Below are 27,481 nucleotides of genomic sequence, written 5' to 3'. Positions count from 1 at the left end.
ATATCCTTTTCAGACACGGTTCTCCCAGCTTAATAAACCATAGTTTGTTTATTTGTTTGTTTGATTGATTCATTTATGAATCACTTCCCATAAAACGTCCCGAGGCTACTTAACAATAAAAACATCAACAATAAGAACCTATTTAAAAGCCATTTAGCTCCAATAGAGATACAGACTGGTATAAAAATCTCCACCTAAAATGTTAGTTGGAAAAAAAGAAGGTCTTCAATAAGCATCAAAAAGATAGTGGTTCTGAAGAGTAGATACCACCACACTAGGACATGTCATTTTAGGGCAGGGCATTTAATTTTTAAACATTTATTCAGTGAGGGGTCTTAAAAATATGTTTTTCAGTGTGATGAATTCAAATCTGCTATTATTATTTGTGACTGGACAACATTTGGCTTGGTAAATCTATGTTTGTTTAAAAAGCACATACGCTGCTCTAGGAAAAACCACAGAATTTTAATTTTACCTTCTGAAAAGGTCAGGTAATGCCTATTAATAATTTAGTTTCTCTGCATAAAACATGTCCTACTAAGCATACAACATTACCTTGTAATCATAAAACAACATTAGAAAGTAATGACATCAGTTAATAAGAAATTTAAACAAGAAGTTTCATTAAGTCTTGCTCTGAATGGCTCGTGGACATCAGCTTCCAGTTTTCTCCTTGGCCACTGATGCAGCTCTCACATCTCTCATGTGTCTACATTCATATGCGACATAGCCTGTTTGCTGTTGTTAACCACCTTGAAAGGCTCACTGGGCCAGATTGGTGGGAAGTTTACCTGACCTTATGGCGTGTGTGATCTGATACCTGTACACTTGATCAGTAGACGTATCCTTTATGACATTGTCACTCCATGAAGTAAGAGGCTCCTCAATGGAGAGTTTGGTGAATGAAAGATCAGCTTCGAGTTCTGTCACTGTGTCTAGCATCTTGCCAGTGTTACCTGTCCACTTGCTGTCAGACAAGGTCTTCGCATCAAGTGCTGTGATCAAGTGTTGCAGGGTAACTCATTGGTGTGGAGGGCACAAACCAACCAGATCAGCTTACAACCAAGCTTGACCTCTACCCAATGCATGTCACCACCCTCCCAGCCAGTGTTAACTTTTGTAGAATCACCTCCAATGGCCTGCGGGCTCTTATCTATGCACTTCTTCGTGAAATCTACAAGATTATGAGCAGTAGCTTCTGCTGGTTTTTCTCTCTTTGAGTGAAGCAGTAGAGATCTTTCATCCGGTTCACTGCACACAGAATAATGCTGTTCTGTGGTGTTGATGGGGAACTGCTGACCTGAAATGTATGCTTTCAACCTTTAGTTGTCTCTTTACAGCCGTCCAAGAAGATGCAGTCAATTTCACCCTTCGGACAAAGATAATCAAATTCCTGATACGGGGTTATCATAACTTTTTCTTTGGCCCTTCTTGACTTTATTGTGATCAACTACACCATCCATAAAGGAAGCAATGGGGATTGCAACTGCGGCACACAGGCCAACATTATATCTGATGCTCTCCATAGCAACATTATGTACTTCTAATCTGTCTTTTTATTAGAAGTGGAAGGCCTGCTTGGTTTTCCTAATTCCTAACTTCCATCATTTCCATCTTGGGCATCAGCTATTTGTTCTTCATTTTCATCAGCAGAGAAAATAATTTCATTTGATGGTATTGAAGCATTCTGCTTTCTTCTTTGCTTATATTCAGCAAGCCTCCTTCTCTCATCTTGCCGCTTCCGCTATTTAACTTGTCTGTTATGCTGAGGCAGATCTGGCAAGCCAGTCTGATGTAGTCCAATAGATGTAGTCCAGTCTTCTCTCTCTGACCTTTGAAAGCAAGTTCCTTCACAGGGATCTTCATCTCCTTAGGGCATATACAGTTAATGTGAGCTTCCTCTTTGCAATTAGCATCTGCAGGGCAGCCAAATTCCGGGCAGTAGCAGCGGGGATACACTTGCATTTGAGGATGTCACAAAGCTTGTCAAGTTTTAAAGTGGAAACCTCTTCAATATCTAGTTTTCCTCTATCAAGACATATGTTTTTGGCCTTCTCCCGGTTCTCTTTGATTTTCTGTAAGATTGTGGCTTGTGAATTTACAAGGGGGGCAACAAAAGAACTGTTTGCTCGTTCCCACTTTTCAAGCACTTTAGAGTAAATGTCTTTTGCAAGACTGTCTGCTAGGTAGTTTCTGACATCCTCATCACTTTGTTCTCTTAGCAGCAGCCCATACCCAAGAATGTCTCACAGAGTTGGGAGTTCAAAGGGCAGCAACTCTCTGCCAGTTCCAATTAGTTTGCTAATGTGCATGAATGTCTCCAGCTCTTGTTCTCTTTTTAGAAGCCATTGTAGGTCAATTCCCACTGGTTACAGTATTATTATATTATATTATATTATATTATATTATATTATATTATATTACTGCAAGTACTTGGCAATTATTTTTAATTATTATAATACAACTTTTCTCTTTCTTTTAATAAGTTTATTGGAAATTTCCCCAAAATGTTAAAAAGTCAATATATTTATGTAGTTATTTACCAACCCAGACTAAATTATATTAATCCAGCCAAAATAGCTTTTGAATTCCCAAAGGCTTGATTCATCCATCACATGGAACAGACCTCTTGATGAGATGGAATCAAAAACGGAAGATCTCTGTCATTTTTGTAGAACAAGCAGCCTTTCACAATGATAGACTGCTTCCTGCACTCTCTTTAGCCTAGCCATTGGAAATTTTAAAACACTGGTGGAGGAGAATAACTGTTGGCCCAGTTCAAACACTGAGCCAATCAGTGTCTCCAAATGGATCAGAAGCAGAAGCAGACTCCTCCCCCTCACATCACAGGTAATGTCACATGTGATGTGGATGCCCCACCTGATTTATGTGATTCTCCATCCTTAAAAGGGAGAGAGATTGCTCAGATAGAGCGCCAATTATGCAGTAGCACAGGGTGTCTGCATCCATGATCTATGTGGTCCAAAACAGAGGGTGCCCACACCCTCTTCCAACCACACAAAGGCTCTCTCTAGAGTGAACTGGGCCTAGTCTCTCTCAACTGTATACAGTGGTACCTCAGGTTACAAACGCTTCAGGTTACAGACTCTGCTAACCCAGAAATAGTACTTCAGGTTAAGAACTTTGCTTCAGGATGAGAACAGAAATTGCGCGGCGGCGGTGCGGTGGCAGCAGGAGGCCCCATTAGCTAAAGTGGTACCTCAGGTTAAGAACAGTTTCAGGTTAAGAACGGACCTCCAGAACGAATTAAGTTCTTAACGCGAGGTACCACTGTAGTGGATTCCAGCTGGGGGTTGCTGGGATAGGGAAAAGAGAATATCTAGTATCAGAACATCTGCCTCAATATATATGAGGCTTCAGGGAATCTGATCCCTCCCACGGTGGCAGCCAAGAAGCAGATGAACAAGAAGAGTTCTTACCAAGTACTTTATTCAATATTCACACACACACACACAGAGAGAGAGAGAGAGAGAGAGAGAGAGAGAGAGAGAGAGAGAGAGGGGAAGGAATGCAGTCTCTCTTAGATAATGGCGTTGCTCCGAGTAAAGTCCCACCCCCTCCGTCTCGCCTATTCTACATCATCCCTGCATCAGCTGATCTGAGTTTTCTGCCTCTGAGCTTTCTATTCTACTACTCTCAATGCCTGCCTGGTCCTGGGGAGGATCAGGAATACTTTCTAAAGACACTGAATCTGTCAGCTGTCTCTCCCCTGGTGTTTCTTCTTCCTGCTGCTCTTCTCCCAATATTTCCCAGCTTCTTCTCTATGCAGCCTCTGAACTATGACCTTCTGCAAACCACTGCTATAAATCTATACTGTCCTCCTGTTCTTGGGAAGGTTCGGGGGGGGGGGGTCATCACCATTCCTCCTCAGTCCAGCTCCTGACAATATGCCTCAAAGAGTTCAGGCAGGAAATGGAGTGTGACACAGAAACCAAAGGAATGTCAAACTCCAACATAAGGTTCATTGTAACAGCCCCTGTCCTTTCATTGCTGACCTAGGGTCTGAAACTTTCAAGTAAATGCCTTCTTTGAGATCCTGTTTTCTAGGTGAATTTTGTGTTTCATAGATCCATTTCTGTGCTGCTTTTCCAAAAGACCCAGTGCAAAAACAATAATCAGGAATATAGAAAGCTGCCCTACAGAAGGTCAGGTTATTATACTATCTAGCCTAGTATTGTCTACTCTGACTGGTAGCAGCTCACCAGTCTCAGAGGGATGTATCCCAGTCCTTTTCATTGTAGGTGGCAGGGCTCAAACCTGGCACTTTCGAAACACAAAAGCATGTGCTTTGCAAGTAAGCTTTGGTTTCTCCCCTTGTTAGCCCAACTTCTGGATTAACCTGTCATTTGCGGAGAGGATACTATATGTGTTCCCATATTACTGTTATGATATAAAGAAAGCCTTTGTTGGCCAGTGTTGGACCAAGACATTTTGCTACCTAAAGCAAAAGATACACTAGATTTGACACTTTAAAAGTCTTGGTGTAGCATTCAGGCACAATTTCTGCTTTCATCTGTTTCCTCGTCATCCTGGTACATGGCAGGTCCAGCCCTATTGGCACCATAATGTCATGTTGACCTTCCACAATCCAGCATCAAAGGCATGTGTACACTTTGACTGATACTGCACAAAAACAGGTTTAAGTGTGTCAGGTTTCCATTGAGACTCCATTGAAAGAGAGGCAATGAATTTTCAGCAACTAACTCCCCCGCTCGTTCATTCTGATACATACTACTTCAGAGGAAGCTGTAGCTTCAGCCCTGTGTACCTGAAAGAGCATCTCCACCTCTATCGTTCAGCTCAGACATTGAGGTCCAGCTCTGAGGGTCTTCTGGTGGTTCCCTTACTGTAAGAAGTGAAATTACAGGGAACCAGGCAGAAGGTCTTTTTGGTAGTCACACCCACCCTGTGGCAAAGAGTTAAACAACTATAAAATAAATTGTAGTCATCTGAAGCAGCCCTGTTTTGAGAAGCTTTTAATGTTTGATGTGGTTCTTCCCTCCCTGCCGTGCACCTTTCCCTCTGTATTTTTGTGGAAGCCACCCAGAGTGGCTGGGCCAACCCAGTCATATGGGGGAGAGGAGTAAAAGAAATAAATTATTGTTATAGCACTTAAACGCTTTTTAAAAAATTATATACATAGTGTAGATGAGACTTGTGCTCCACAAATTCTGTACTTTCCTGTAAGGAACCTATACCCTAGCTGAGTTTCTCCTGCATTTTATGGATGCAACGGGAACTTGCTGAAACCATTTTCCCTTTTGGAGAGCCAGTGTGGTATAGTGGTTAAGAGCGGTGGACTTGTAATCTGGTGAACCGGGTTTGCGTCTCCACTCCTCCACATGCAGCTGCTGGGTGACCTTGGGCCAGTCACACTTCTCTGAAGTCTCTCAGCCCCACTCACCTCACAGAGTGCTTGTTGTGGGGGAGGAAGGGAAAGGAGAATGTTAGCTGCTTTGAGACTCCTTCAGGTAGTGATAAATATCAAATCCAAACTCTTCTTCTTCTTCTTTTTTAAACTGCAGGTGGTGGAGGTGGCTGGAATGATAACACTTCCTTCCTCTGGTCGGGAAAATCCTTGCTGGAAGGCGCTACCGGAGGAAAATCCTGCCCCCAGGCCATGAAGAAGTGGGGGTGGGAGACAAGAGGGGGTTTCGGAGGGGGTGGAGGGGGGTGCTCCTCAGGTGGAGGAGGCGGAGGATATATAGGTAAAGTGGCTTCGTGTTCAAGGTGTCCCTTCCCCTCCCTTAGTGCTAATGCTCAGCAAAATTTTGCTGAAACAAAATTTCCCTATACCTGGCATATCTCTATTTGCATCGATAGCTATCTGTATATTTGAATGTCATGTAGTGCTAAGTGTTAACACACGGGGGGTCTAAGAATCTGCATGGCCAAGGTTGTACCAATCTATTCATTGCTATAATGGGGTCCCTTTTTGGAATTCTGGGCATCCCGATTCATATGTGCCCTCTTCCCCAAAGTTTATCACCCTCATACCTATAGAAAAAGAGTTTAAAGGTGTGCTAAAGGATCAGAGGGCAGAGAGGAGGTAGTCTGAAGGGCTTCAGCTGGTTACATGGAAGGTGCCTCTGCAGCTTTCAGACCTCATTATGAGCACACTTAATTTCCCTGCACAATGCCCCTGGTGTTCTTTTCACTCCTTGTTGTTTGGTCTGGGTGTTGTTTTTTTACTTTTTTTGAAAAAGCAAATTATTCCATGGAATCGAGTTGTGCAGCATTGAACTGCACAACTTATGCATTTTGGTCTCGTTTATTTAGAATATGAAGTTTAGTATTTCCAGCTATAGATGCTGATAAGGCGGGAGGCTTGTGTAGCATTCTTGACCCCCTGTGTATATGTTGCCTTTTAATGCTAGATGAACATTAACATGATGCAAGCTCTATTCAGGTGTTACTTGCCTAGACGGTCAACACGAGGGGCTGTAGGACCATGCTTTTGGCTCCACCCTGCTATTGCACAAATCCTTCTGGCTTCCTACCTATTCAGGGCAAGTGGGCTTCCTGCTGCACTAGCGCAGGCTCCCAACACGATTTAGAACCCTGATCATACAGGGTTCTAGATCACACAGAGAACTTGCATGAGTACAGCACACTTCCAGCTGCATACATTTGCCCTGGACACATGCAGAGCCAAAGGGAGTTGCATAATGACAGGGGCGCCCCTATCCATTTTGGGAGGGGTATGGTGTTTGGCTTGGCATTGATTGACTTGGCATCAAGTCTCTGCAATTTACACCGCAGCTGTGCCAAACTGCTCTGGTACTTATTAGCCTATGCACCAGTTAATGCTGGTTGCATAGTGTATGTTGAATAACTCTTGGCAAAAGCAACCAAAAGCACCAGTCCTGAATGGTGGGAAGTTCTTTCAAAAGGACATGCCATCAACCTTCAAGGTCTTGCTGTGAATTTTGACTAATGATGGTGTCCTCTTGATGTTTTGTGTTTATGAATGATGAAATAGTAGCAGGAGGCATTTGCTGTGCTTTATGGCATCAAGGTACTTTTGCCTGAAGACTGTTGTGCCACAAATATGCATTGGCTTTGATCTCTAGACAAGGCAAGTAATTCAGTCTTCACAATCAGTCCTTGACTCCATTGCAGATGGTTGCCAGTTGCCAGAGAAGTCAATTGCAACAGCAGTATTGAAGGCCTATTATGACAGCTGTCAGAGCCTAAAATTCAAATCACCGGGTGGACAATAATTTTCACTACCTGTCTTCCAATCTTTTGGGCCATCCTGAATCTTCTCATCTGTGGTGGTCCCTAGTTTCCTATTTGGGAACAACATGTGATGGATGTGGTGTCAGCTGTGGAGAAATCACCATGAGGTAATTTTGTTTTATGCATGCTGGTTGGTTATTTGAATGCTGGCACATCTCAGATACATGTTGGATGTGCTAAATCCTGGGAAACGCGAAATGTTGTTTAGACCAGAATGTGGCATGTCTTGCTCTAGACACATGGCTGAGAGGTACTGAAGCATTCAGATGATCCCTCATGCAAGAACAAAAATCATCTTGTAGTGACTCCATCCTATTCTTTGCCACTTCAAAATGGTTGGGGGGAACCCACCTATATATGTGAGAACACTGGAGGAAGCAAATGATTTCAAAATCTTACTGAACTGCATGTGTATTATATATGCTGCTTCTGAAAAATAGAATTGAAAATAACCTTGTACGATTATTTAAATTTTCAGATGTGTTTTCCTCTTCATTTCCTGCCTTTCTTCATAGGAGATTAAAATTAAATAGCACTCTTGGTCCTGGTAGATTGATTATTTGGTTTAGGCAGGCTTAAGAATGGGTAACAAGAAAGGAATCTGTACTGTACATAATAATAACCCCGGATCTGCATGACAGGAATAGCAAATGTGGTGCATTCCAGATGTTGTACTTTAGCTCCAATCATCCCTGATCACTGGTCATTCTTGCTGGGCCTGATGGGAGTTGGAGCCCAACCATCTTTAGAGAGCATCACCTTGGCTATACCTGATGTATGACATCTGCCAAAGATGAGTTACCATAGACTCAACATGATAAAAGAGAAAACTTACCTGATTATTGCTATGCCTTGAACAGCAGTTTGACTTTTGCACAGGCCAGCATTTTCAATCTGTCACTCAAACAACTTGGTGAAGATTTTTATTTATTTCATTAAAATTATACACCGCTTGATTGTCACAAAGCAACAACCTGAAAGCAGTTTACCACCCCCCACAATTGTAATCTTTTTGCTCAATGGATCTCCCCAGGATTGTGCTGAAATACTCATTTGCATCATTCAAACCACTTATTAAACTGAAATTCTTTAAAATGACCCAGTAGTCACTTAATATTTTGCCAGATGATTGTCCTTTTTTCTGCCAGATGTTCTTTATTTTGTAGAGTTGGTAATTAGTATTTTTCCTTTACCTGCTGTAGTGACAAATACCAGAAGTGTAGCTGTGCTAGTCTGCTGCAGAAAACAACAACCATGTCTTATATCCTGACTAAATTAGTTGAACTTCATTCCCATTGAAATCAACGGGGGCTTTAGACATGATCAATTTGCCCAGTGATTTCAGTGGAACCAAAGTTCAACTAACTTAATCTGGCTCTGTCCCAAAGGGTTTTGTAGCACCTTAAAGGAACACAAATATTGTGGCACAAACTTTTGGGGTTAGAGCCCACTTCATGAGATGCAGTCCCACTGGTAAGCAATTTGCATAGCACAATCAACTGGGTAAAAAAGATGCCTAAAAATGGCAGCGACTTTCCATAGTGTACAGTTGAAATTCTGCAGAGTGAGATTTACTAATGAATTCCAGCTCAGCATATTATTGCTGGAATCCATCTTTGAAAAGTATTTGGAAAAATGGCAGCTCTGACATCTTACTATTGAATGTCCTGAGAGATAAAAATGGGCCCCTACTCTTTTCTGAGTGTTCCCATTTTTTAAATTTTCAGAGGCTTAGCTGTGTTAATCTGTTGCCGGAAAAACAAAGAGCCTTGTGCTACTTTAAAGTCTAACACATTTTCTTACGACGTGTACTTTTGTGGACTAGAGCCCAGTTCGTCAGATGCATGGGGTAGGATCCTAAATATATGGAGAGATTTCCCACAGGGTCCCTTCCAACTCTACAATTCTGTGATTTGACAATTCTATTATTTCCTTTCCATGTGACTAAATATGGTGCCTTCCAAAAGAAAAAAATCACACTTATCTGATGGTGTGGGCTATAGCCCACAAAAGCTTATGCCATACCATAACAAAATATGTAAACCTTGTCAAGTGCAACAAGACTCTCTGTCATTTTAGAAATGTTGTTTGTGCCCATTCTCTTGCATAGAAAAGAGATTAAATGAGAGTGGGACAGTCAGGAATGGATCACTGCCATGTATTTGATTCTGTATTCATTTGTCCTCTGTGTGGAACTGTGATAGATCTGCAACAGTCTCTCGTATTGCTTGGCTTTGGGGGCCACAGTTTGCTAAAATGTGGTGTGTGTATTTTTCTTCTCTCTGTACTCAGGGTATATATATCTACTTAACCCACATCTGATGAAGTGGAATCTGGGGCCCACAAAAGCTTATGCTGCTATATATTAGTTAGTCTTTAAGGTGCCACAAGACTCTTTGTTGTTCTTTTATATGTGTTGTGTTATTTTTTTTCTTCTAAAACCTTGGCATCACAATGATATTTTAAGGTGTTTTCATGTTTTCTGTAGGTGGCAATGCAGCAGAAAACAATGACCCTGAGATGGATGGAGAAGATGGTGTATCTTTTATTAATAATTATTATGGTTCATTGTACACCCCTGCATTAAAAGGTATTTTAATCAGCCAGCAAGAGTGATTGTTATGTGTTTGTAAAATATCTGAATACTTTTGAAGAGCTATATTAGATTGAATATGGGCAACATGTCTGGAATAATCTGAAAGTTCTTAAGGTGCTAAATTGGGCATGGCGAAAGCCTTTAAAGAAGACAATAACTTGTACATACCTCAGGCCAAACAACAGCAAATCTTGCTCTTGACATAACATAGGGTTTCTTTTCTTGAATCAGTGAGTCCAGAAGTTTGTATGTGAAGCTGTCTTCCCTTTACAGACACCCCCATCTTACTCTGCAATGATGATGAGGGAAGAGATTCAGAGTGAGGAGGCTGCTGTAATAGAGATCATATTGGGGTAGTCACTTGCTTTCAGCCCCCCCCCCCCCAAATTACCTCAGGGGAACTCGTCCGGAAGGCAGCCAGGACAGAGAATTGTTTTTTAACTGGAAAGTAATTTAAAGGAAAGATGAAAAGGCTATATAGATCCAATGGGTAAACACGACTGGTGTATTTTGAAGATTGTCATGCAAAATTTTGTGACTATTGCTATAATCTCTAGTTTTCCGCCTTCTAATAAACTGGACGATTCCAAACTAGAAGTACTGGGCATTCTTCTAAGCAACGGGGTAATAATATTTGTACGAACATCTTGATAATAGGCTGCCTAATACACAATAGCAAAGGCCCCTCAGCTCATTCCACCTCAGGTCAGCTGGTAGTCTACCATTGTCTTGCTTACAAATCTTTTATGGGTGTGCCTGTGCCCTGTTTTGGGTGAGCGTCTGACTTAGATCACAAATTAGTAATATTTCTTTCATCCATTCCCTAGTGACAGATGGGCACGGTGAAGTCGAAATCAAAGTGCATGTGAACTGTAGCCACTGTGATCACGATATGTGCCACATTGATATGAAGACACAGGAGGTTATTTGCATATGTGTTTTCGGGTATGTGTTGGCTGATGATGGTGTCTCTTGCATAGGTAAGAAGCCGGACAGGAAAGGCCTACTTTAGCTCAGATGGGAAGCAGGGTTGTGCTACTGGCCGCCGCACTGATTTCGCACAATCTTCTGGGCTTCCTCACCATTCCTTCTCTTGTGTGTTGAACAGAAGTTTGAAGAGGGAGGCAGCTGTGCCTGTGAAGGTTCCTCTATGTGACTGGGAGCTCTGCACCCATTGGCGATTCCATGGAGGAGCCTCCATGAGACGTTTCCCCCTTCAGACCTATTCTCATTGCATAGGAGTGGAGCTGAGAGGGGAGTGGGTGGGCATGTCGTTGGAGGCAGGGCCAGCAGCACAGCCCCATATCCCTTTTGTAATATGAACCTGTTGCATGTGGTCAATGTGGGGGCGGGGGTTACGTTTTCAAATGTATACTTGTTCTATAAGACTCTTCAATCTGCAGCTGGGCTGCAAATCATAAAAAAATCCTCAAGAAGGTTAGATTAACCATCGTACTAAGTATGCTACCTCTACTGTGGTGCAATTATTTGACATTATTTGAAAATATCTCAGTATGAGAGTGTACCTATTCTGCTTCCTGCAGTGGGTTCCTTTAAAATTCTCTACCTGTCAGAATATTATATCCCCTCACAGCCTATATGCCACTTGCTAAAATTTCACTTCATTTCATCAGTGCTGTCCAGTGAAATCAGCCTCTGCTTCTGAACTCGTGTACTCAGTGCTAGCTTTCTTGAAAAAGAGGTGCTGGAACTCACCATGAATGCCTCCCTTGTTTTCTTGTAATGGCCATGGTGCCCACCTGAGAGGTGAAGGAACTGAGTTCCAGTGAGTTCTGGATGAAAAATAACCCTGCTTGTGTTCCCAACACTGCATAATAAGCCAAGAAGCTCCTAAGACACCACAGCAAATTTTGCCTTCCCGCCACATGGCTCTGTATTTTGTCTCCGCCCCTCCCATTCATTCCATCTGCTATCTTTACATTGTGCAGAAAGCAGGGTGAACCTCTGCTGCAATCAACTCTCCTGGAACTGTGACCCTCCAATGGCCCGTTGTTCCACTTTCCTCAATTAAGATCAAGCCATTGAAACAGATGGTTTTCTACCAGGAAATTAACATTGGCACTCAGTGGATATGAAAGAAAAGCCATAAAAGCTGAGAGGGAGAAAATGTTAAATTGGCAGGCCCAAAATGCAAAGCAGCTGCCAGTTTCAGCTCTGAGTTAAATTAGATAATACAGCAGTGGAAGTGGAAGATTGTTCACTATTTTTTATTTTTTTAAAAAAAAATCCTTCCGATTGATTGATTGATTGATTGATTGATTGATTGATATTTGTGTACCATCCCATCACATAAAGTTCCCAGGGCAGTTTGCAGTAAAGAAATGTAAAACAATTTAAATACAAAATAACACAATAGTAACAATAACAGCAGACTTGAGGCAAAATGTCCCATCACCGCTGCCACTGCTGCCACTGCTGCCTCTGCTGTAGGCACATACCCACCACCAGGACTGGATTTAGGTTTGATGAGGCCCTAAGCTACTGAAGGTAATGGGGCCCTTTATATGTCCAGCTGTCCTTTGTCAACAACATATTGTCGCTGTTTTTTGTGTTGAATATATGCTATACGGTAATTTATGGACCTGATATATATATATCTAAAGCCATTTGCCACTGTTGCTGTATGTAGGTTTTATTTTATTTGTCTTTTATCTTATATTTTGGAAATGTACATACAGTTGTTTTTTCCTTTAAATTTTTTGGGGGGCCCCAAGAGAGTGGGGCCCTAAGCTATAGCTTGTTTAGCTTATACCTAAATCTGGCCCTGCCCACCACCACCATGGGGGGGGGGGTGTCTGCAGCAGAGTGTATTTGCAGCAGCAGCAGTGGGGGGCACCCATGGCAGAAGAGGAGGAGGTGGGGGTACACTCATGTAGGAAGGCAGCAGTGATGAGCAGCACACTCCTGGGGCCCAGATCCGCCACCTGAGTTGACCACTTCATTTCCTGAGCGGGCCAACCTTGAGCTTTGATTTGGATGGCACACCAAGCCAAACCATGGTCTAGCTCAATGTGGCTCAACAGCAGAACGACCAGGCAGGAGTGAAGCAGCGGCGATCTTCTCCCCAGCAGTATGCATGCTCGTGTACCTGCACTGAGCCATGGTTTGGCTTAACCAAACAATTTCATGCATGATACAATAACAAAGCTGGATTTGCAACTGAATGTGCACTCAGTAGGCGCTGCAGCCAGTCCCCATTCTTGCATGAATTGTGTGTTTTCAAACACCTGTTTGTTGCATTCGCACATTGCATTTTTAGGTGTAAGCTTCTTTTTAAAAAACCAAAAACCTCCTTGTTGCACTCCAAAAATGTAATGTATGAAGAGACCTTAATAGTCTATATCTCTTTTAAGGTATTTTGCAACTACCGCAGGCTGCTGAGAACAACTTAATGCCTTCTGTCTTTGCACATCTGTTCCAGCTGAGCCTGTACTGCCTACGAAGAATCCTTCCCTCTCCTTGGTCTTGTCTGTAGTGACATCTGCCCTCGTTGCTGCTCTGATTCTAGCCTTTTCTGGGATCATGATAGGTGAGTTCCTTCTTGACCCAAAACATGCTGAAATCAGCAATACTCACTGAATGTGGTGCATCCTCCGGCCTTAATCACCTGAATGGCATAGCAAGAATGATTGCCGTTGTGACCATTGTAAATGGCTGTTGATACAGCAGAGGAGCCCAGTTATAGAACTGAGCTTTATCTGAGCTGCAGAATATCCTAGTTTCACATACAACCAACGCAGCACATAGTGGGCTGAATTAAGGGAATGGACTAAATTAAAGGAGTGAGAAATGTATCGACTGGTTGGCTTATTGACTGATGGAGTTATTTATTGCAGTCCTCAGGTTTTTTAAAAGTTATTAATAGCACACATGTTGTGTTCTGGCTGTCTCCTTATAGATTAGTTAAGTAGGCTGTTTGTATATGACCTGTGTTAAAATCCCGCTTCAGCTAGAAAATCACTTGAGCAGGCTTTGGCAAATTGCTATAATTCTCCCACCCCATCCGGTTTATCCCTGCCTCTGCTTCCCTAAAAGGCTCTCTTTTGTCTGTCTGGGTCAAATTATAGACGACTAAACATTCTTGGTTATGGACCATTCCTTCTGCATTCTGTGAAGTGCCACGAACATTGATGGTGCGATCATAATCTCTATCATTATCATTACTTCAAAGATATTGGTGTGTATGTTCAAATCACACCCCTGGGTGATGCTAGTTGGCGGGTGATGCCAGTTTTCCTCACAGTTAAAAGTGCAAAAACAACAACAAATACATCCTTCAAATACATTGTGTTGTTTGTAATCTTTAAAAAAATAACCCTGCAAAGAAGGCCAGCACTATAGTACACTGTATTGTATACAGGGCTTCAGCCTGAGGTCCAGCTCCAAGGGCCTTCTGGCAGTTTCCTCATTTCAAGAAGTGAAGTTACAGAGAACCAGGCAGAGGGCCTTCTTGGTAGTGACACCTGCCCTGTGGAACACCATCCTGCCAGATGTCAAAGAGATAAACAAGTATACGACCTTCTGTAGACATCTGAAGGCAGCCCTGTATTGGGAAACTTTTAATGTCTGATGCATCATATGTTTTTTATATTCTGTTGGAAGCCACCCAGAGTAGCTGGGGCAACCCAATCAGATGGGCTGAGTACAATAAAGTTATTATTATTACTATTATAGATGGGGAGCTGAGGGTGAGAGAGAGTATCTGGCCTAAGGCCATCTAGTTGAGTTCATCACAGTAATGAAATTTGGTCTTGCTTCTAGGGACTAGATAAGGAACCTCTAGGACTAGATGTAGGACTTAGGACCTAGACAGCATCTTAAAAATCAGAGACATCACCTTGCCAACAAAGGTCCGTATAGTTAAAGCTATGGTTTTCCCAGTAGTGAAGTATGGAAGTGAGAGCTGGACCATAAAAGAAGGCTGATCGCCGAAGAATTGATGCTTTTGAATTATGGTGTTGGAGGAGACTCTTGAGAGTCCCATGGACTGCAAGAAGATCAAACGCATCCATTCTAAAGGAAATCAGCCCTGAGTGCTCACTGGAAGGACAGATCCTGAAGCTAATGCTCCAATACTTTGGCCACCTCATGAGAAGAGAAGACTCCCTGGAAAAGACCCTGATGTTGGGAAAGATTGAGGGCACAAGGAGAAGGGGACGACAGAGGACGAGATGGTTGGATAGTGTTCTCGAAGCTACCAGCATAAGTTTGACCAAACTGCGGGAGGCAGTGGAAGACAGGGGTGCCTGGCGTGCTCTGGTCCATGGGGTCACAAAGAGTCGGACACGACTAAACAACTAAACAACAACAAGGACTAGATCAGGCCCACAAGCAACCAAATGGCCATTCCTCATCTTAACAAACCAACTAATCAAGCACACATTAAATTTCATTACTTTGTTAAAAATTACAAAGAAGCTGCATGTTTGTGTTGCAGGACTAATTTCCCCTCTTGGACACACACATCTTGCACTTCTGCCTTGGAATCCTGAAGGAGTCTTTTGCATAGTTCTTAAAAGCAAGAGTCTTGCGATAGGAGAAATGTGGAGGCGTGATAATAGGCTCTCAAATCCCTGCTTCTATTACTACAACAGGTTCACTCCATCAGCTTTCCCTCCACCCCTTGCACACAGCAAAGTAACTTATCTGTTGGAATAGATATAGAGCTGAAACTACAGTACAAGTACTGCAGTACTGTGTTAATCTGCCCAGAGTCAAGAACATGCTGTGGGAACTCTCATGCCCAGCTCCAATTACTTTTTCAAAGTAACTTTTTGCATTTCCAATTAATTCTAGTCTTGTACTTTCCCCCCTAGGCATGCAATGCTCCCACAGGAACTTGAAAGGTTAAAACAAGGACTTGATGGATGAGTTTGGAATCCACAAAATGTTAGTTGCCCCCTTTAAAACACTCTCAAGGGCAGGAAAGGACCAGAAAATTAGTAAAGAAAACTAGGTCTAAAACCCTCCCAAAATTATTCTTGCAAATATTTATTTATTCTGTGCTCCATGTAAATCAGATCACATGCGTCACTAATATTGATGGGCACTAGAGTCCACACACTTTCTGCAAGAGCCCCATTTCAGTTTTCTACACTGGGGAGAACTAAGGCATTTCTGTGGAAGGCAAATTAAGAGCTAGACACAACTTTCACGTAGTTTGGTCCTGCACTGTTGTTGTTGTTGTTGTTGTTGTTGTTGTTGTTGTTGTTGTTGTTGTTGTTGTTGTTGTTGTTTTCTTTTGCAAATAGCTGGCAAAAACCCTACCCCACACCCTGAGTCTGATAGGGACCTGAGTCTATAGCCTTGCACCTGGTATTTTCAATGGGAGGAAATCCCTTATTGACACTAAAGAGGCCTTTCCTTCACTTGCAAACTTCAAGGGAGGGCGGAATCGAATCAGGTCCATTGCAGGGGGAAAGGGTTAAAGCCCCCCCCCTCCCATGTCATGCTCTTGATCCAGCTCAGGGGAGAGCGCATACCACTCATTTGTATAACAAACAACAGCTTTACATGAAGCGGAAAGTACCTGACAAATGCCACATCTGCTTTGGCCCTGTGGGGTATAAAAAGAAATGCATTGTAAGAGTATTTGTGATGGTTACTTCTTCTTTTCTTTTCTTTTGTTTGGTACCTATAATAATAATAATTTATTATTTATACCCCACCTATTTGGCTGTGTTTCCCCAGCCACTCTGGACGGCTCCCAACCAAATATTAAAAACACAATACAGCATTAAACATTAAAAGCTTTCCTAAACAGGGCTGCCTTCAGATGTCTTTTAAAAGTAAGATAGTTGCTTATTTTCTTGACATCTGATGGGAGGGCGTTCCACAGGGCAGGCGCCACTACCTACATCCATGGGCTCCTGGTTGAAATTTAAAATCTTTCACAACTAAATCGGCCATCATGCACTCTGGAGTACTGGAGGAAGTTTTACATGCTGGGAGGCTCTCAGACCCAGCACCCAGGGTTGGCACTAGTGTGGGCCCTGCTGTGGCCCTGGCAGCTCTCTGAGAAAGTTGGGTGCTGACACTGGGAGTGTGTGTGTGTGTGTGTGTGTGTGTGTGTGTGTGTGTAGATAGAGAGAGACACAAGGAAGAAGAACCACATGCATTCCAAAATAAATGTGGTTGCAAATAACATCCATGATGGTGCACCAAGGAGTGAGGCAGTTCCAATCTTCCACAGGGCGGGCACCACATGAATGGATGCCTCTAGTTGTGGCAAGCTGTGATATCATTCAACATTCAACCCCACTTATCTCTGAGGTTGGGCGCCTTTGTGGGATGGTGCCTGCTGTGCCCCGTGATCTGACATGGGACATGGGACATCCGGCATGTGTTTCCCCAGGCCAGCGCAACACCAAATTGGCCTCGTGCCGGCCTGGAGAGTGGATTCCAGCCTGACTGACACTTGGCCAATCACCGACTGTTGGTGTGTCCACAGCACCCCTCCCATACACCTCGCTTTGGCAGTCACTCTGTGGTGGTCTGCCTAAGCAGTACAGCACAGACCTCCATGGGCCCTAACCATCCATCAGCACTTGATTGTCTGCCTCATATGAACTACAAGTATTACATCGCCGCCTATCTTAATCTCAAAGCTGAAAAGAAACCCCAGCTTCAGACTGAGCAGCGTAGAAGTAACCAGAGCTCTTAGTGCAAATTGCTTTTCAAGGTGCACTCAGATGAAAGCCCATACCCCTAACTTACTGTGCTCTGTTTCTAGTGTACCGTCGGAAACACCAGGAACTTCAAGCTATGCAGATGGAGTTACAGAGCCCCGAGTATAAACTGAGCAAGCTGCGAACCTCCACCATTATGACTGACTACAACCCCAATTACTGCTTTGCAGGGAAGACCACATCCATTAGTGACCTCAAAGAGGTGCCCCGGAAAAATATCTCTTTGATAAGGTAAACCAGCCTCTCTGACTTTTTTATGCTTGGATGCGCTCTGCGGCAAATGTGCACGAGCAGATCCACACATGCGCCTTCTCCTTTTGTTTGGCAGTATCACACACTCATCTTTATTCACAAGCATGCAAGACCACTGCTGGCTGTGGCAATGGTCTTCTGGGTGTAAAGATAGTGGAGAATGGATGGAAGCTGGATCTCTGCCCTCCCCTCAGGTTGTTCAGCCTGACAGGTAGGGAGAAAAGTTCGGCACCTGCTTCCTATGGATGATCCAAAGAGCTATCATAAAGCTCAGTAATTCCTCAGGCACTGGCTATAATTTGCCCAGGCTTGCTTAGACAGCACTGACATCTGGCGCAGTGACCTTTTGGAGGTTCTGCCAGTGCTTGTGACTGGGTCTCTGGCAATAAAAGTGACACCAGCAAAGGCATCTGCTCTGCCAGGCACTAGAAAACCCAGATATAGCAGTGCCAGTTCAACATGGATCTGGATTTAGATGGAAAGCATTAGCAAGTTAAGGTAAATTCCAATAGGAGAAAGTTAATTTTAACCCTTATCTGTGTATTTAGATTTGTAGCTGACCCTATAAGGGTATAGAAAAGAGGGTTATATTTCCCCCCCTAACTTTGTGTGCCCCCTCACATTCAGTTGTTGCTTCATATGCTCAAACCCCTGTGTACATTAAATAATAATAATAATACACATGCAAATTGAAGATTTCACTAAAAGGCTATTCCTCACTGAGAGGCAGAAAAATTAAGCCCGTCAAATATGTTGGGGTCGAAAAGATCTCAAATATGGTCAGATTTCACACTTAATACAACAGCTGATTCATACCAATTAAGCAGTTAGAATTAAAAGTTGTTAACATTTTAATACACACATCCCAAAGGATTTGAGTGGCAGGGGAGGCCAGGGAAGGTGGGGAAGAAAGATTTCTGAACTTTATGCTTTACATGAGAGTCATTACAGTCTATGGGTACACTATCTCTCTTATAACTAAAATAAAAAAATTCCTTCCAGTAGCACCTTAAAGACCAACTAAGTTAGTTCTTGGTATGAGCTTTCGTGTGCATGCACACTTCTTCAGATATCTGAAGAAGTGTGCATGCACACGAAAGCTCATACCAAGAACTAACTTAGTTGGTCTTTAAGGTGCTACTGGAAGGAATTTTTTTATTTTGACTATGGCAGACCAACACGGCTACCTATCTCTTATAACTATCTCAGTTATAAATAACAATCCTTAATGAAGCTTTATGTGTCCAACACATATGTTTGAACTGTGAATTAATTGGGTCTAACTAATTAAAATGCTCAAATGGTGTTCCAACCTCGAGGAGGATGGGGGTGCCTAAATTTCACTTGCCACTGTTTGCATGGTTGGCTTTCAGTTAATGGTTTGTTGTAGGAAATAGGTTCACACTGTTTTGAGTCTTAGCTCCGGACTGTTCATGCTCGGTGAGCATGCCAAACTGAAGAGGGCCCAGTCTATTTCCTGTAAAAGCTACTCCTGCCTTCATCCAGTAGAGGTGCAAGTAAGCCCAACCTAGTGAGGCTACACTGGGCAAGCAAATCTACCCTTCAGGTGGCTACACAATGGTACTTTCTTAGGCAGAGACCTAGTCCATCCAGCATCATGCCATCGGAACTAGCAGTGGATGATCTTCGCCGGTTCTGATATCTGAGCGTCTTTGTTCTGAAGATGCCAAAGGTTGATCAGAGAGGGCTTGTACATTCATTGAATTCTAGAGTTGGAAGTTGGAAGGGATACTGGACTTCACCTAGCCCAAGGTTGCTCAGGGCAGCATCTGCAGTGCAGGATGCCACTGTAGCATTTCTGATAAATGGCCTTTCAGGATACATCATAGGGGAGCCCACACCACCCCTAGAGGCACTCTGTTCCACTGTCAAAGAACTCTTACTCTTTGGAAGTTTCTCCTAATGTTTGGGCAAAGTCTGCTTCCCTGCAATTTTCACCCACTGCTTCCAGCCCTACCCACAGGAGCAACAAAGAAAAAGTCTGAATTTGGAAGCCTGTGTTGCACCCATCCCTTTGATGAGGAGGGTGTTACTGGGTTGTTGTTTTTATTTTGATTATATTGTGGTTTGATATTTTGATTTTGTTCTGTGAACCTCCCTGAGATTTCTTAGTATAGGGTGGTATATAAATTCAATAAATAACATAAAAATAATAACAAGAGTACACCATCTGCAATAAGGAATCTTAGGCCCAGATGGGCCCCAGGGAGCACTGCATTCTGACATTGCCCTACACTGGCAGTGAGGAAATCACCAAGTTTTAATCCATCTGGAGCATGACAGAGAACCCAGGGAAGCGAAAGAAGGAAGTAATGGGGAGGGTATTGAGTGCTGCACTTTACATTTGGCTTTTTAAAAAATGGTGGCCCTGTGCCAGTAAGAATGACTTTCCTGTGTCAAGAGTAATTGGTAGCTGCTATCATGACAATGTCATTTCAGCTTGTAAAGCTGTGAGGTGGTGATGCCTGTTCACTGGAGAGCATGACATGCTGTGTGATCCTACTGTAGTAAGAAATTATAGCGCAGTACAAAAAGCCAAGGAACTAGCTAGGAGCCTTAATCAAGCATCTGAAAAACACAAGGCAGAAACAGCTCCTAATTTATTATATCTGCGCAGAGGGCACATGGGGGGGGGGGGAGAAACAGCTTTGCAGTGGATCTTGTTCCCATGTTTGAGGGGGCAAATCTCTAAATTGTCGGTTCAGATTCCCTAGTGTGAGGCAGCCTTCCTCACAGCACATGCTGTGGCACTCTTGAAATAAAGCCACCAATTGAACAGAATACAGGCCATCTAACATTTACTAGAACCAGTCAATATCCATCAAAGAGCCAAAAAATAAAATTTATAGCAACAATTGTTGGTTTAGATGTGCTGCTGCTGCTGCTCAGGCACCAAAGGTCTAATAATGTAGCAGGATCCAAGTGCCAAGCTCTTACCAGGCTAGTCCCAGCTGGAATCGTGCATTTTAAACCCTGAGAAAACAGAGGTAAAAAGAAAAACTCAGGGGGGATGCAACCACCTATCTCCCACACCATGTCTGCTTGACTCTTATAGCCTGTGCTGCCATAGAAGCTTCATGGAGAAGAGAACTTTTGTCTCTACAGAGACACCACCACAGGTGATGACTTGCAGGAGGCATTCCTGCTATCAGCCCTATAAGGATTAGGCAAACAAGAGGCTTGTATGGTTCAAGCTGATTCTATAAGGTTGCTGTCCTCTCCCTGGCTTCTCTGCATGAGGCTCCCCGTCGTTGATTTCCATCAGACCACCAACCCGGACAGTTGTTCTGTGTATTATGGGTTTGCAACCAGCTGTTGCAAGAGCAATTGACAGGGGGTTGTCTTTCTTTACTCATCATGGTTTGGGTCCTGGGAAAACATAATATTCCAGGACCCAAGTATTGCTATTGAAAGAAAATCCTGTGCAAAACCTACCTATGGTTTTAAATTAGCTTCCTGGAAAAGTCCTAAGCAAGTCTGTTGGCAATTTGATGACTCCACTATTGTGTACAGTATTGGTTTTTAAGTTATCAGTATAAAACTCAGCTAGACAGGTTTTGCAAGGCCCCTCCTTCTGAGACAGTCAGTCCATCACACTTGTCAGAAATCTGTCATCTCCTCCTAATGGCCCCTTAAGGTGCAAAAAAATAAAAATAAAATCCATCTCTTAGTTACTTTTTTATGTTGATTTCTGGAATAGTAATTGGCGATGTTCTTTGAGATGAAATTTGTTTTATTGATGCAGTCTTTTCCCTAGGAGAAGCCTGCCTGCATTGTTCTGTGCTTTGTGTTTATTGCTTATTTTTCTTGCTGTTTCCTGTGGTGTTTCAAGCCTGCTTTCAATATTTTCCTTTCTGCACAAATATACCCAATCAGTTGCAACTCTCTGTGCATGTGAGACATTGGGTGATAGCTCCATTCCCCCCTTCTTCCTCTACCTGCCTCCACATACAAACACGCTGAGCCTTCAACTCAATGAGCCCCGGTGGCCGTGTTCTGCCTCTGGACCCCCAAAGCCCTCCTGAGATTTGCCTGCTTCTCTGCTGCACGTACAACGTTTTTATATTTTTATTAATCAAAGGCTGGAATGAGCAGTGACACAAAACTTGTGTAATGAGCACACAGGAGAAAATCTATCTTAACAGGGTGCATGATTTATTTATTTGCTCGTTTTCTGTATTCTTTTAAATAATTAATCCCAAAACCCACTTTATAAAAATTGTTCAACATCTACAGTAATCATGCTTAGCTTTGGCACACAATTACTCTGCTGTGAGTCTGGGGTGCCATGCAGAATTTGTTACTCCCATTGTACACTTCCAACATGCTAAGGCCACGGTCTGTAGTCAGCAGTTGCAAACCACCTTAATATCCCCAGTAGATGACTTATGCCACAATAAAGATGGAGGGGTGTTACATTGTTGATTCTTTTGGACCATTCAGCATCCTTTGATGCCATCATCCATGTTATCCTTATGAGTCCATCTACCAACCATAAAACCCTTCTGATTGGGCTATGTGGGTTGGAAACTGGGAGCACCATGCTGGATGGCCAGTTCCAGAAAGGGCTGCAACGTTTGTGCTGTTGGGGCCCCTAGAATAATTCCATCTTGTCTGCCATGCTTGTCAACATCTACTTGAAGCTGTTGAATGAGATCATCTGAAGATGCGGACTGAGGTGGTACCCAACTCTGCCTCCCCTTTTCATCTCATTCTAATGGGCAGTAGAAGCAGTCAACCAGTGTCATGGACTGGTTGGATGGAGAGGAATGGTGGGAGGAGCCAGCTGGGGAATCGCCAATGGAAGAATGGGAGTGGTGGTGGGGCAACAGTGAGTGGTCAGAGGGAAAAGAGGAAGACTGGGAAGAGTAGTTGTCGGAAGTTGATGACTTGTCTTCTACCTCTACTGTCAGAGGAAGAATGCCTCAGACTGCCAATTGCTGGGATTCACAAGTGGGGAGATCACTCAAGTCCTGCTTGCTGGCTTCCCATAGGCTGGTCACTTTGAGAACAGGACCTTAGAATAGCATAGGCCTTTGGCTGATCCAGCAGGGCTGTTACAAATTTCCCTCACTTTGTCCTGTACTGCATATGAAAATAGGATTTTGCCCATATTGCTTCCCTGCTCCCTGCACAATGTATTATAGCAGTGGAGATGGGGGGAACAGTTCATCTTGCTTACATTTAGAGTCAGTTGAATGGGACCCCAGGGGTCATCCAGTCCAATCCCCTGCAATGCAGGAATCTTGCCCAAAACATTACAGTTTCATTACAGAATCCTGATCAAGCCGTGGCTATTTTAATCTTAGTCAAGGCAGCCCAGCATATTCCCTTTTTGTTGGGAGAATGGACCTTCCCATAACTCAAGTATAAGTGATCAGCTGCCATAGTAGATACCATAGTTAGAGATGGTTGGGGTTTGGGGTTTGTTTGTTTTTAAGCAGCAATATATTATGGGTAAGTTGCACTAATGAGGCCTTTGCGTTACTAAGGGGTTGGCCAAGTACAGGTGATTTATTGCCATAGTAGCTAATGGTCAGAGATGTTGTTTGGAAGCAGCAAGTCAACATAATGTATAATGTGTCATTATGCGATTATTCTTTTTGTTTTTTAAAAAATCTTTCCTTTTTCTAGGAGCCAAAAATGATCAATTCACAGTGAAAACATATACAATGCGATTTAGTTCTGGGGTGGACTTCAGGGTGTTGGAACACCACAAATTTATACATAAATACAAATTCTGAATATTTCATCAGCATCCGTGCCACTTAACAAGGGAGTTGAGGGTGTTGCTAGTGGCAAGTTCCTCTGCGGAGTGTCTATTAGTGCCAATGGTAACATTACATTAACAGTACTCCATGTAACCAGTTTGTAACATGCCATAAAGCGGGAAGCAGCCATGAGCAACACAAAATCTCAGGGGTGCAGAACTTCTTTCTCTTTCCCTAAATGAATTTTCCCTAAATGAACATTTGACAGTGTGCATTCAAGGGATTTACGTAGGCCTAACCTTTCTCTGTTTTGTATGAAATTGACATATTGAGATATGTGTGGTATTTTAATCCTCCTTCCATTTTCTGATTTATCTAGGGGTTTAGGCCATGGAGCCTTTGGGGAGGTGTACGAAGGTCAGGTGGTTGGGATCCCCAGCGACCCCAGTCCCTTGCAAGTGGCTGTAAAAGTAAGTGGAAAAACCAGTGACGAGTGTCCGTGCTGATGGTTAGGGGCCATATTTCATCAAATGAAAGCAACATGTCTGAATTCACTATCTTGGTTTCTCCTGATTATGGCAGGTTGGGGAAACTGAAGAATCTAGAATGTCTCTTTAGAAATCATTATCACTTTTAGTTCAACACAATGGTAGATTTTTAATTCCCAGGCACATCTTTAAAAACTCCAGTTAGTTGAAGAATCTCTGGGTGTAAGAAAGGATCCTCTAAGCCAGGCATGGCCAAACTTGGCCTTCCAGATGTTTTGGGACTACAACTTCCATCATCCCTAGCTAACAGGACCAGTGGTCAGGGATGATGGGAATTGTAGTTTCAAAACATCTGGAGGGCAAGTTTGGCCATGCCTGCTCTAAGCAATAGCATGATTTCCTGTTGCCTTCCAGCCCCTTCCCCTTCTGCATTCTGATGCTTTCTAGGTTTACAGCCGTTATTGTGGGTGGTTCCATCAACAGACAACTGGAGTTTTTTTCTTGCTTGGAGACAGAGTGATGGGAAAACAGGTTTCTGCCTGTTTTACAGCTCTTAAATACAGAGTGCCTCTGTCAATAAGAAAGGCAGCAACTGTAAAGTTTCCTTGTGAGAGGAATGGAGTCTATAATAGGTCCGTGCAGGTCCATGAGAAGGACAGTTTGTTCACGTTTTTCCTCTTGCTTCTTTCTTGTCTAGACTTTGCCAGAGGTTTGTTCAGAGCAAGACGAGCTGGATTTCCTCATGGAAGCTCTAATAATCAGGTGTGTTAATTCAAGTTGATCAATGGCCTTTCAATCTCAGCAGAATTAAAAGCAGTGGGTGGGGGAAAATGTTGGACTGCTTTTATGCAGGTGAAAATCATCTCAATAATACATAACATTTATATAATGCTTTAAGAGTGTTCAAAGTGGTTTTTCTTGTTGTATTTCTTACAACAACTTTTTAAGGTAGGTCATCATTATTACCCCCAAATTACCTGAGGTGGGACTGAAGCTGAGAGACAGAGGGCATTGCCTAGGAATTGTTCTTGTTGTTGTTTTATTTGTACCCTACCCATCTGACTGGGTTGCCTAGCCGGTGAGTTTATAGCAGGAACAAGATTCTCCCACAGTGTCTCTTTGGCCGCTAGGCTTATTTAGTTCATAAAATTTATACATGCTTGACTGTAAACAAACAAACAAACAAAGCAGTTTACAAAAAGATAAAAGAAGAAAATCAAGGAAAAAAATTACAGCAATAGCTTGAAGCATTCAGAAAGTTACAATATTAAAACAGGTTAAAATTCACACCAGCTTTCTAAGTATCTGGGTAGGCTTGTCTACACAATCATGTTTTTACCTTGTTTTACAAGAATGACACCACTTCAAAAGGAATAACATTTTCCAAAGCAAATGCACCCCCAAACTCAGCCCTCCAGATGTTTTGGGACTACAATTCCCATCATCCCTGACCACTGGTCCTGTTAGCTAGGGATGATGGGAGGTGTAGTCCCAAAATATCTGGAGGAATGAGTTTGGGGGTGTCTGGGCTAGATCAATAACTGAAGCTATCAGGAGCTCAAATCAGCCCAGCAAGTATTTACCATTTGATTTAAAAGCTGTTTCTTCATCTCCTTTTCAGCAAGTTCAACCATCAGAATATTGTGCGCTGCATTGGGGTGAGCTTGCAGGCTCTGCCACGCTTTATTCTGCTGGAACTCATGGCTGGAGGAGACTTGAAATCTTTTCTGAGGGAGACGCGGCCTAGGCCGGTAAGGAGGAAACAGTCGCTTAATGCTGGGCCCTTGTCTCCAAGTAGATCTCCCTTGGTTAAATGTAGCTTAATTTTCTTCACATATCTCAACTGCTTCCTTTAAGAGAATCTTTGTGGGGGTTTTGTGGCTCTTCCTCTCCCACCCTTTCTTGAACTTTAGAGCTGTTAGGGGAGATATATGAACACAAAGCAGGTCTTGTTCTGATGGGGTAGCTGAGCAACACTTCACCATGCAACCAGCTTGCACCAGGATCCATAGGTGCCAACTCCCTGGGCCCCTGGGTGCCCGATCACCCACAAAATTCCCCATGAAGGGGCTGGGCAAGCACAAATTTGGGTGCCAGGGCCATGCATGCTGCATGGCACCCATGGCCCCCGACACCCATGGCCCCCGACACCCACGGTCACGGGGCCAAGCTGGCACTCCTAGCGAGATCTTTGATCTTCTGCTTCACTTGAACGTAGGGGAGTCTGCATTAAGAGAGAATCTACCACCATTCTAAATATCAGCATGATAAAGCTGCAGTTGTTACTCTACCGGTTTCTCCGTTCTGGACTGGATGAAAGGTACAGATCAGACTGTTCCTACTGTTTCAAAATTTGCAAGTTTTCAAGGTATATAGCACTCTACCTCAATCATGAATAAATAACATTTATGCATTCATTTTTTGAAGTGCTGCTGCATAATTTTGAGAATAGAAATCTTGCTAGAAATATTGAACAAGGAACTGGTGTAGTGTAGTGGTTAAGAGCGGTGGACTCGTAATCTGGGGAACTGGGTTCGCATCTCCGCTCCTCCACATGCAGCTGCTGGGTGACCTTGGGCTAGTCACACTTCTCTGAAGTCTCTCAGCCCCATTCACCTCACAGAGTGTTTGTTGTGGGGGAGGAAGGGAAAGGAGAATGTTAGCTGCTTTGAGACTCCTTCTGGTAGTGATAAAGCGAGATATTAAATCCAAACTCTTCTGGTGTTACAGGAAGAAAATGTTTGAAAAGGGCACCAAGGAGTCTGGGTCTTTTTTTGAGGATGCTAATAGCATTGTTACCCTATAAAAGTGGTCTGGAAATATGCCGGTTCCCTTTGGCCAAAGAAAGACAGCAGCGTCATGGAAAGAGTTCACATTTATTGCAGACTGCATTAAGAATAAATGATCCAAAGAAATTCTCCAAATTCTGGACCCTGAATACAAAATTCAAGAAACTTTTATAACATTCTGTTTACATGGCTAGCTCATGAACGATCCCTTTCAGCGACATGATTGGATAACAGAATGTGTGTACAGCTTGTGGGCTCCCCATGTTCACTTCTAATTGGTCTGCAAAAAATACGCTCTGTCTACTATCTGTACCATGGCATCAGATAGTTTATAAATTCACTCTTCTTCTGTCTCATGCAAAATGTTGCATTTTTGGTAGTCTGTTACATGAAGTGGTCAGTTTGGAGGTTCTAGTCTCTTCAAGGCCACTTCGCCTTTCTGGTATGTGAAGCTGATAAGCGACACCCTGCTTATTAGCAAAAAGACAGGTTGAGGTGCATTAAAAATCTCTGCTTAGCTAGGTATATACTTTTATGCAGAACAATGGCACAGATACATTGTGGTTGTGACTGAGAACATGTTAATGCAGGCTCAGCACTTAGCCGGCTGAGGTCAGCTGCGTATCAGAAACATGTTCTGTGACACAGGGGG

The 27,481-nt window shown here is 43.0% G+C and overlaps 1 protein-coding gene across 3 annotated transcripts in view; it reads left to right on the top strand.

Annotated features, from left to right (window-relative positions):
• ALK (ALK receptor tyrosine kinase) overlaps positions 1-27,481 on the top strand; it is a 600,993-nt gene that overhangs the window by 554,778 nt on the left and 18,734 nt on the right. Inside the window, exons 16-23 of one of the 3 annotated variants that reach the window (XM_081186349.1) lie at positions 5,547-5,729; positions 9,752-9,853; positions 10,687-10,839; positions 13,302-13,409; positions 17,613-17,799; positions 23,932-24,022; positions 24,738-24,802; positions 25,662-25,791. In XM_081186349.1, the coding sequence (XP_081042475.1) occupies positions 5,547-5,729; positions 9,752-9,853; positions 10,687-10,839; positions 13,302-13,409; positions 17,613-17,799; positions 23,932-24,022; positions 24,738-24,802; positions 25,662-25,791 (1,019 nt within the window). Of the gene's footprint in view, positions 1-5,546; positions 5,730-9,751; positions 9,854-10,686; positions 10,840-13,301; positions 13,410-17,612; positions 17,800-23,931; positions 24,023-24,737; positions 24,803-25,661; positions 25,792-27,481 lie in introns of those variants that run through there. The other 2 variants (XM_081186350.1, XM_081186351.1) reach the window with 2 other exon arrangements.

Source organism: Podarcis bocagei, assembly GCF_964188305.1.
Source record: "Podarcis bocagei genome assembly, chromosome: 3".
Classification (NCBI taxonomy): domain Eukaryota; kingdom Metazoa; phylum Chordata; class Lepidosauria; order Squamata; family Lacertidae; genus Podarcis; species Podarcis bocagei.
The sequence above is the reverse complement of the archived record's forward strand: the minus strand, read 5'-3'. Positions and strand labels throughout refer to the sequence as shown.